At 37.1% G+C, this 11,230-nt stretch overlaps 1 protein-coding gene across 1 annotated transcript; it reads right to left on the reverse strand.

The window, feature by feature from the left end:
- Positions 1-3,742: 3,742 nt before the first annotated feature.
- Positions 3,743-10,867, reverse strand: rhbg (Rh family B glycoprotein). Its single transcript, XM_059567995.1, has 10 exons — positions 10,550-10,867; positions 9,141-9,327; positions 8,629-8,779; positions 7,643-7,790; positions 7,402-7,568; positions 7,179-7,316; positions 6,956-7,089; positions 5,716-5,837; positions 4,621-4,694; positions 3,743-4,417 (listed from the first exon to the last, which is right to left on the reverse strand). Exons 1-10 carry the CDS (start codon positions 10,737-10,739, stop codon positions 4,340-4,342), a joined length of 1,389 nt encoding a protein of 462 aa, XP_059423978.1. The 5' UTR covers positions 10,740-10,867; the 3' UTR covers positions 3,743-4,339.
- Between the last annotated feature and the right edge of the window lie 363 nt (positions 10,868-11,230).

The following is an 11,230-nucleotide window of genomic DNA, read 5'->3' on the forward strand; positions in this document are numbered from 1 at the left end:
TAAGGCTATATGTTTCTCTCTCTGTGTATTTGTGTGTGTGTGTGTAGTGCAGCTGCAAGTCTGTTGTGGCTTGTTGCCATAATGCAAATTGGCATCTGATAAAACAGCACTGACTTAATTTGCTTTAGGGATGTAGAGGGAAGGAGCAAATAGGAGAGAATTAGTTCTTGTTGCAAAACCCAGTCACACAGCATTTCTCTTTCTCTCTCTCTCTCTCTCTCTCTCTTCCCCCTCCATACACAATGAATCAATCCCAAATGAGTAAAACAAAATCCTCTTTGAACTTGAAATAGCTTCTTCTTTCTTGCTCTTTTATTTCTTGGAGAAATTTGTGATACTATAACATTCCATAAGCTCCTGATTGACCCGCACTGTGATTAGACAATGTTTATATTTATATATTTTTTTTTAGATTAAGATTTATAAGGAGGCCTGTGATTGAGAAGAGTATATTGGCATTTTGATGATTTATTATTATTATTTATCAAATTATTTATCCACTGATTTTGGATTCTGTCTGATTTAAATCACCATCTAGCACTAATTTAAATGTATTTGATTTAAAATATTAAACATTTGCAAAATATTAAACATTTTCATTTTAATATATTACATTTTTTTTTACTGAATAAAATTGATTTATAGAGTCATCAGCCTGAAGGAAAATATGTTTTTATAGCAATAATATTTTCTTGTCGGTATAGGAAAGAATTTCAGTATTGGTCCATCCTTATTTTCATTCATTTGATAAATGGATATTTCCCATGTTTGAGTCCGTAAAAGGTACTTAAATGAGTAAAATCTAAGAACAAGTCAATGATCATCAAAATTTGGAGTCCACTGTAAACAACTGTAATGTATACATATTTTTTATGTAGGGTAATATTTTATGCACATTAAGAACTGTCATGATGATGTCTACATCCAAACACACTAATAGTTACCCACTTCATCAGCTGAGCTAGACAGAGCTCCTCCACTGCCACGTCCTCATTCAACAGCACCAACTCAATTAAGACTCTATGATGGCTTCACCCCACTTGACCCATACTGACCTCTGGCCTAATGGTTCACGCCTCCCACAATGTCAAGCATGTTACGAGGGGGTCGCTAAAAAGCTTTTGTCCCCTCTGTGTCCAGCCACCCTCTCTCGCTAAAGGATGCTGTCAGTGCTTTTGTTGTATTCCTTTGAATGTAATGGTCCCTGAGTGAGGGCTTATAAAAGCAAAAATCCCTTAATCACCACACAAATATGAGTTTAAAGTCCGTTTTGAGGGATCTGAGATATCCGGATAGGTTTTTTTTTTTAATTATTATTATTTGTGAAAATATTTCAACTCATTGTTTCCTTTTAATGATGAAAATCAACATCGGTCACCTGTTAAGTTGGTATTTCATTTCTCACGATTTTGTTGTTCATTTTGTTCTTGCTATGCTCTCCACTTAATGAACCTCTTGAACTCTGTTGCCCTTGGCGGAAGCAGGTGTGAGCTCCACTGCGACCATATTAGTCTGATTCTCTTGTGCTCTGCTGCATTCAGATCCAAACACCTTCACTACCCAAAGTAGAGAACATGGGAAACTCACATAAGCACCAATTTCTGCTGACAGGAGACTTCCTAAACACAACGGGATTTGTCAATGGCCATATGGGTGAGATTTAAGCACTCTTGTTCTGTAAACTATGCAACCAATAGAGTCAATCAAAAGTTAGCAAATTTCAAATTAACTAGTTTTATTAATTTAAAATGACACATTAGCAAAACTATTTACTATATTTTAAGGGTCTTGTTACATTATTAACACTTTTGCCGCTGCTGAAAAAAAAATCCTTTATTTTGGTGTATATATAATATCGCTTGTAAACCTTCAATTATGCTGTATTGTTACCAAATATTGGATTCAATCTTTTTATCAACTTGTTTGTCAGTCAAAATGACTGAAATACATCACAAGGTTCTATGAAGAACCCTTACCATTAATGGAACCTTTCCATTGTGAAAAAAGTTCTTTATAGTGGAAAAAGGTACTATAGAGTTTTAAAATGTTCTTCACACTCAATAAATAAATAAATAAAAGAAACAAAAAAACTTGACAAAGAAAAAAAATGCTTAAAAAACACTTTACTGAAAGGTTCTTTCATGAACCCAAAAATGGTTCTTTATGACATCACTGTGGAAAACCACATTTGGGACCTTTCTTTATAGGAGTTTAGGTACAGCTTCATAAGATAACAATATATAATATAATATAATATAATATAATATAATATAATATAATATAATATAATAGAATAGAGTGCCCCTTGTAGCTGGACACACCGACATATCCATATCCATAGCCGAAGTTGTGCTGTCTTCATAGAAATGTCAAATAAATATATGCAAGGTAGTGTCATTGTATTTGTAATCCACTAGCTCTCTGTTTTTCTCGTTGTGCTGTTTGTGTGAGCACTGATTAGAGGGAGGCCTGTGGTTGAAAGGGTCCATGGCCCCTGAGCACAGCCTGCCTGTAATCCTGTTAATGTGAGCTAAAGAGACGTACTCTCTCCATACAGACAGGCTTTCAAAGCGCACGCAGGACATTGCCCTCAGCACAAACTCCCACTGACCTACTTACAGACATTCTTACGAGAGAAAATGAATAAATAAACTATCAGAGTAGTTGTTCATTCCTGATTCAGGTGTTTTACTAAAAGGCAAATGCCAAATAAACAAATACCATTCCCCTAATTTTAGCATATGGCTCATTTTCTTTAGATTTTCTGTAACTATAATTCAGTGTTCTCAGAACACTGCACGGACAAAGAACGTAGCTATAGAACGTTTCTAGTGGTTCTTAGGTTTAACTTTAAAAAAATCCCAGAAACTAAAATGAGTGTGCAAAAATTAGTTTAATGGCTCCTGTTAAAAAACAAACAAAACAAAAAAACACTAAAATCAGTCCATCACGTGGGTTTCAATCTCCAGCGCTGTTTCATTTTGAAACCCTTAAAGATCAATTTCAAACAAAACACACAAACAAATCAAATATGTAAATTCCCTATTACGTGCAGTTAGCATTCTTCATTTTTGCGGATTATAAAGCGCAATTAAGCACTTAACGCTGCCTATTCACATCCCAGCTGTCCACCTGTCTGAGGCCTGGGAAAAGACCTTGGCGCTGGTTCACGCCGTGGCGTCGTCTCTGTGAAACACGCAGTGCGCGAATGAAAAGGGGCGTCGAGCTGCTCCTCTCACAGCCCGCGAGCTCCAGGCGCTCTTAATAACGTGCTATCAAAATAAGACCCCCTCTTTCCCTTCTCCGTTTGATCCTAGAAAGTGAAACTGTGCTAATTACGCGACGGAGACCATCTGGACTCTTCTTTAACCCTTTCCGCAGTGACTGTGGGCGCCATTAAGTATTCTTGAATTAAACGGTGCCTTCACTAAGAATCAGCGTGATTTGACATCGTTGTTTATCGTCGAGCTGAATGTAGAAGTCACACCCGCGTTGACTTTGAAATCTGAGCAATTTATTTGAATGTCATTCCATTCAGAATTTGTCGTTCAAACGCAGGTTATGCAAAGAAGAAATAATCTTTGCAAAGAAACACTTTTTCTTTAAAACAGATAAACAATTAACTATATACATTTGATATCTTAAATCAATCAAAACATTTTCCCTTAAATTTAAGTAGTCAATAAAACAATGTTCATTAATGTCCCATGTTCACAGTATTTCTAAACTTTTTGTTTGAAACAAATAATCCAGAAATATAAGATAAAATGTGTGATCATAGGAAACGTTTTATAAAACCTGTAACTCACAGAGTTTTATGCTGTAGATATTAAATTCCAGCTGTTTAGGATTCATACAATTTATTATTCAATTTCAGGAGAATGGAAAAATATATATACCAAATGAATACAAAGTATTTTCCCATACATCTCACAGCAGATTCTCATTGTTTTTGCAAAAATATTCAAAATAAAGAGAAAGCATAAACTGTATTTTGCAATCTTAAATTCCAGCTATTTCTAGAAGGTAATCATAAGAACAATCAGCTTGTCCTCTGTCACGCGCTGTAGAGCCATTCTCAGCTCTGCATCACCATCTAGTGGTCTTATAAGGAATCACATACATTCTCGATGTTGTTCCTCAGGTGAACTGGGCTAATAGTTTGATATAATAACATATACTGATATTAACAATAATGGAACAAAGTTTACCATTTTATTTTAAGAGTGTAAGTAAAAAAAAATTGGCACCTGCAGTGAACGTCACAGGTGACAGGACTTGTGCAAGTTTATGTAGTAATGTAGTAATGAACAAATGCAGACAGGAGAATGAAGGGAATTTAGCTGCTGAGTTTTTCTACTTCATTTGGTGTGGCCACTTCGTAAAGCTCATGCTGGTCTTCCTCCTCCCCTGGTACCTGAGATGCATTCACATTTCCTCTTAGCACATGATAAGACTGTCAAACTGTCTCTGTATATTGTACATACAATGATACTGCACATTAGGCAGGAATGCCTAATAAGTCAAGGACAGGTAAGGTATCTATGGTTGAAACAGGCTTACAGAATACAGCATAAACTATAAAATGCTATAAAAAAATGGTAATGAAATTTTTTTTACCTCCCAGTAGACTCCATCCTCAAAGCATTGAGCATCTGGAGGAGCACCGTAAATGGGCAGCTTCAGAATTAACCCTGAGAAAAACACAGACATATTTTGTTATGTTTTATCTGAGATCGATAAATCACAATATACTGAACAGTGAACACTCATGTATACATACAATATAAAAATTTTCTGTACTTGGTGTTTTTTTAGTCTGTGTTCCATAAACAAAGTATTTTAACCAACCCAAATTGAATATATTACAGTGATCATTTTTGTTGGTGTTGTTGTGAATAGTCCAATCTTATTATTACTATATTATATATTTCTGTCCCAAACTGAAAATGAAAAGAAAATATTTGCCATTTTCCAATTACCGTATTTTTCGGACTATAAGTCGCATCAGTCCAAAAATAGTCATGACGAGGAAAAAAACATATATAAGTCGCATTTATTTAGAACCAAGAACCAAGAGAAAACATGACTGTCTACAGCCGCAAGAGGGCGGGCGCTCTATGCTGCTCAGTGCTCCTGTAGCTTACCCCTGAAAACATTACCTGAAAACAACTGAAAACTGTTAACTGAAATATTAACTTAATTCATTTAACAAATTCCAAAACCAAGAACAGATATTGGTAATCTAGAAAGGCAAGTTATTCAGCTAACGGTACACAATAGTACACAGAACAGGCTGAATAGGTGCCCGGTATGTTAACATAACACATTAACAGTTACAGCAGCACTGAGCAGCGTAGAGCGCCCTCTCGCGGCTGTAGACGGTATCCTAATGTTTTCTCTTGGTTCATGTCAAATGAATTTTGATAAATAAGTCGCACCTGACTATAAGTCGCAGGACCAGCCAATCTATGAAAAGAAGTGCGACTTATAGTCCGGGTTAATATGATAATAAAACATTAAGCTCTATGCATTTTGCCTTGTTTATATGTTTTCAGTGTGTGGCACAAATGTTCATAACATTTGTATATTTACTTAAAATTCTCTCATTTGAATGGCAAAGTATGATAACAGTGCAAAACTTCAAATTGATAAGATCAAATAATTGGCCTAGTAGAAGCATGCATTCACTGCACTTTCAAACTGTACACGCACCTGTAATGAGACCACCAAACAGAGCCATTCCTAGTGTGACAGCCAGGGAAATAGCCTGAAATCCACCCTTAGATTGAGGGTTCCATTGCCCAGTTTCAACATCAGCGAAAACTCTTTGCAATCTGGGTAAAATGGGATACAGAGGCACAAATTTGTCAGTTCTCCCTAGGGTTGGGAATCAAAAATCGATACTTAAGGTCAGGAATTGGCTACTTGTTGTAAAATGTAAATTTGGATTCCGCCTATCGATTCCTGTGTGCACTTTTTTTCTTTTTGTTTTTCTTCATCTGTGAGGCCAGGACTTCAGCTGTGGTTCATCTGTGCAGCGTATGAACAGTATCCTCAGTGTGATTTGAACATTCATATATGTGTTCACGCTGCTGCTGACCTAAATAGAGCAGCTGTAATGTATGAAACAGCTTCATGCAGTCTTTTCAACCACACAGTATCATTTCTGTTACAAACATTCAAATCACAGAAGTACTGGGATAAAAGTTTATAGTTCAGATATAAATGCTGATGTGTATGGTAGCAATCAAAATAGAGTAAATCACTTTTTGAAAGTAGTTTGACATTAAAATAAAGATTTATCACTATCATTGATCACACTGTTACGCCAGTAGGTGGCAAAAAGGAGCTGTAAACATGTATTTGACTGAATAATTTCAGATAATTGTTCAAAAATGCTGATTCATCCAGTAAGGAAGTAAATCTTGATATGTTCCTTGAATCATTCATTCATAAATTACATGTGCTTTTGTTTAGTTGTCTGTTTTTTATTCAGAATCATGAGAGAACCACAAATTCCATTAATAAATTTCAATTTATCAATAATCATGTAACTCTATTTTGCACACAAACAGCTCTTAAACGAGTCCAGTTTTTATGTATCCTGATGATTTTTGTTCATGGTATTCAGCTGGAACCAAATGTTTTGCAGAAAGAGAGAGAATAAATTGTATATCTAAATGTTAGTCTTCATTTTTTAATCACATTGGAATTGAAACTGGGATTAAAAATGATCGGAATCGATAAGCAGGATTGGCACTGAATTGATTAAACAAACGATTCCCAACCCTAGTTCTCACACAGAATGAGTTCTGCAATATTTTCAGCCATGACACACAAATATGCAAAACGAAGCAAAACCTTATTAAATAACACAACCAATAACACAATTACAGTACATTCAAGCTATCAATTTTTACTTATCATGTATATATATTAACTACTGACTTACCCCTGTCCATAAACGTCTGGGGTTGCCAGGGCAGCAGTGACAGCACCCACTATGGCTCCCAGAACCCCTGGCATTCCATGCAGGTTATGAATGCCACAAGTGTCCTGAATCTTCAGTTTCGATTCCAAAACCGGCTAAAAGAGCACAAAACAGCAACAAACGTGGTACTGAGGCTTCTTGTGGATGTTTATAGTTATGTGTCGGAGAAATGTGCGCTACTAACCGTGAGGTATTTGTATCCCAGTACTGAAATAGTTCCAGCGAGAAATCCCACGATCATAGAGCCGAAGGCAGTCAGCATCATTTCTCCAGCTGTTCCCACAGCAACACCACCAGCCAGTGCAGCATTCTGGATGTGCACCTGAAAAAGACAGAAGCTTGTAGGAGGGTTTGTAATGTTGCAGTTTGTAATGTAATATCACAGATAGCCACAAGGGGGTGCTCACCATGTCCAGCTTGCCTTCGGGGTTGACTAGGGCGGAGAAAGCGAATGTAGCCAGTGTGCAGGCGGCCAGAGAGTAGTAAGTGTTCATGGCGGTTCTGTGTTGTGGGTCACCGTAGTTTGTAATGGCTGAGTTGAAGCTGGGCCAGAACATCCACAGATAGATGGTACCTGAGCAGAACCCAAGCTTTCGTGGATCAGAGAGCCCTGGTTGACCACAGGTTAGAATTTTTTAGGTGACTTACCGATCATGGCAAAGAGGTCAGAGTGGTAGACAGACGAGTTTCTGTGTTTGCTCTTGTCCAGGTTTGGCCTGTACAGCACACGGGTCACCACTAGGCCGAAGTAAGCACCAAATGTATGAATGGTCATGGATCCTCCAGCATCATTGGCCTAGAGATACCAGTAACATTTGAATTTGTACTCTGTTACGTTTACACTCATATATGTAAGAATATCAATATGCAGACTGCAGCTTATTTGTTTTTAGCTTATTAGTTTTCACAGTGGATTTTTATTTTAGATATTTTATTTTATTTTTAGAAGGAAATGTAAATGTGAAGTACTCAAATGTAATCTAGTAGAAATTGTTTTGTTAAAGTCTAAGGTGGAGCTGTAACTACTTACAGTATTATATGCACGTCTACATTTGGCAAGACCAAAAAATAAATGAAAGACACATTTTACAAAGTAATCTGTACAGCTGATAATTTATAATGCCATTAGATGTAAAGAGAAACCAATTCATTTTCAATATACTCAGGATGCAGGATTTTTATAATAGTTTACAACAAGCTATACACTGTGATTATGATAGTAATACCATGAATTTGTCTTTATTATGCCTGTGGGAAATATTAGGGGTAATATTAGGGGCATAATATGTAAGAGATTTTGTAACAACCTGTATTGGTCAATACTGAATATTTAATTGTGTATGCTGTATGTCATATGAAGCATTTAAATTTATTAATTTTATTTCATTTAATTTTTTAATGTTTTTTTTTTGTATTTATAATTTATTCCATTACATAAAAATAATTATTGTTTTATTCACCAGAATTTCAATATCGTTGCATCCCTATCAAACATGTATACAATATTAAAAAAAATTCGCAACTTATTCAAAAAATCAGGTGGAAAATCAGATTTAGTAACAATTAGCAAATCTGAAAATTCCAATGATAATTTTTTTGTGCTTTTGTAGATCCGACAGTGTGTTCACACTCACCCCAAGAATGGAAAGCAGGATGAACTCATTGACGGCGAACAATGTCACCTCGAAAATGGCCATAACAAGTAGTTGCACAGGACTCGTCTTCCCCAAAACGGCGCCAAAAGAGATCAGCACGGAACCAGTGCAGAAGTCTGCATTTATCATGCTGCAGAAAAGACATATTCACTGTAATTAAAAATACACTAGTGCATGTGTCTGTGAGGCAGGGGCTGCACAGTCTAGTCATCTGCTCAACTGCCACGTCCACTTGGTGGCACTACGTTCAGCTGTAATCTACTTTACACCCGAGGCCACAGCAGCAGCAAATGTGCACATACACCTAACACATACAGAAACATAACAAAGACATTATTTTATCTTACTGTTTTAGCTCTTTAATAACAGATCTTTATTGGCCACTACTGCTGTTAGCCTCCAGACATCACCAGTCTCTTTGAAATGCAAATTACTGGATGTAAGAAACAAATAAAATGACATAAAAGTCATATGTTGGGTTCAAGTTTTACCTAGTCACGCCAACATGGATTTTGCCATGGTGCATGCCGTGGAAAAAGCCCTGCATAAGTGTGGCCCACTGTAGGGAAAAGGCTGCGATGAGGAAGTTAAATCCGACGCTACTGAATCCATAACGTTGCAGAAACGTCATCAAGAACCCGAAGCCCACGAAGATCATGACATGAACATCCTGGAAACCTAAAAAACAAATCAGTTAGATGTTTTCCCTATTCTTTCCCCTCTCGTTCTCACAGTTTTTCATTTTTAATAGTAATCTCATAAACTGCAATTGCTCACTGATATGTGTGGGTGGACTGGTCACGTACAGAATTTATTTTTTCTGACATGGGTACTTAGCAACACCATTCAGGGCCAATTTTACACTATGGGTATGCTCAACCTTTCATTAACCCGTGTTCTTCTCTCTGTAGAGCCATTCATTCACCCATTTCACTTCTTTTGACATAATTACACTGTTGCCAAGCAACTGGCCATTGACCTGGGCACCAATGCGGATGGCATGGGCCCTTTGGGCAAACTGTCCCACATACCTCTCACACTCACCCTTCTTTGGCAGCCCATAAATAAGTTTACAAGCTCAACTGTCACACACCTCTGAAATTGTTTCTCATGTCACACCTGTTGTTATGTGTCCTGCAGTTGAGCAATGACAATCAAAACAGATGCGACCACTCCCATAGAGGTAAAGATGCATATTGTTGAAGATTAGGGATCAAATACTGTACAGACAAGAAGTCTTTTACAAGTCAATAAAATCTCTTTTCTTTGAAGAGGATTTTCCCCTTTCTCTCTTTATCCTGTTAAACTTGATCAGTTAAGTTTGTGAAATCTGTCAGGATTTATGCCATTGCCAAGTCACTGTATATAATTCAAATGTAGGTGTGTCCTAGACTTGCAGTGCAGACATAACATGAAATGCAATAAAAGTAGTTAAGTGCTTAACACAAGTCTGGTGCTGAGGGCAGGTTTAGTGCAGATTGCATAGATTAAAGGACAAGATGAGGGTTTAGTAAAGCAAGGTGGTTGGGAAATCCAACTACAGTTTCCCAAGAAATGACAATTGCACAAAGACAAACCCAAAACAAACAATAAGAGAGCAAATTGTAAATAAAATGTACATGTGCTTAACTTAAACCATTCAGACCACTCAGTTCGGCCAATGTTCGTCTGTAGTACAACCAATCAAACACGCTCCTCGGTTATCAAGTTACCCACGTGTGTTTTTACTGGTAAACTCAATAGATTTATACATCCATATTATTGTTATTACTTAATAATTACCCAGTTGCGTGATCGTATCAGATCCACAAATATGTTCTCAACAATGAGTTCTGATTATAAAATCCAGGCCTATTTTTACTAGCTTTCTACTTATAATTCATTCAAAAGTGTCACTTACTGGGATAACGGTAGTAGAACTCATTCTCATGATCATTTCTAGTAGCACTATGGGTTCTGTTTTCATTCCACAGCTTGGCATCAGTTTCATCGTTATACTCCACCAGCAGTCCAAAGAGGATGATGAGGATGACTTCCAAGATGATGCATAACAGCGGCAGCCGTAGCCTCATGTCAGTAGACTCAGCCATGGTGCTTCCCCTTTGCCAGTATCCTTTGCTCACTCTCTATCCCCTTTCCTCTTTCTGGAGCAGGGCACAGGCTCTGATGGGTCTGGAGGCAGAGTGCAAGAGAACATTAGCTGACACAACTCTTTTTATTGTTAGTTTTGCCACTTGTCATCTTAGTAACGCCCACCTGGTCTCTCAAGTCTACTGATTTGCAGCAGTTCTGGGCTCCTCCCTCATTTTTTTGCTCAGGAGATGCACGAGGTGTACATTTTTGGCCAATGAGAATATTCAAGTAAAATGTGAACAAATCTATTACAAATGAGTAGGGGGGTGTGACGAGACACTTATCCCACGAGATACGGAATGAGACACAAGACTGGATTCACAAGTAGAGACAAGATTTAGACTTTTTTTAAAGAAATCCTCAATGATGAAATATATAGGGTAAAATAGACTGAAAAACAATGCAAAAAATGTAGGTGCATTTTGAAATCAACTTGTACTTTATGAAA

Source organism: Carassius carassius, chromosome 15 (genome assembly GCF_963082965.1).
Source record: "Carassius carassius chromosome 15, fCarCar2.1, whole genome shotgun sequence".
In the NCBI taxonomy this organism is placed as follows: Eukaryota; Metazoa; Chordata; class Actinopteri; order Cypriniformes; family Cyprinidae; genus Carassius; species Carassius carassius.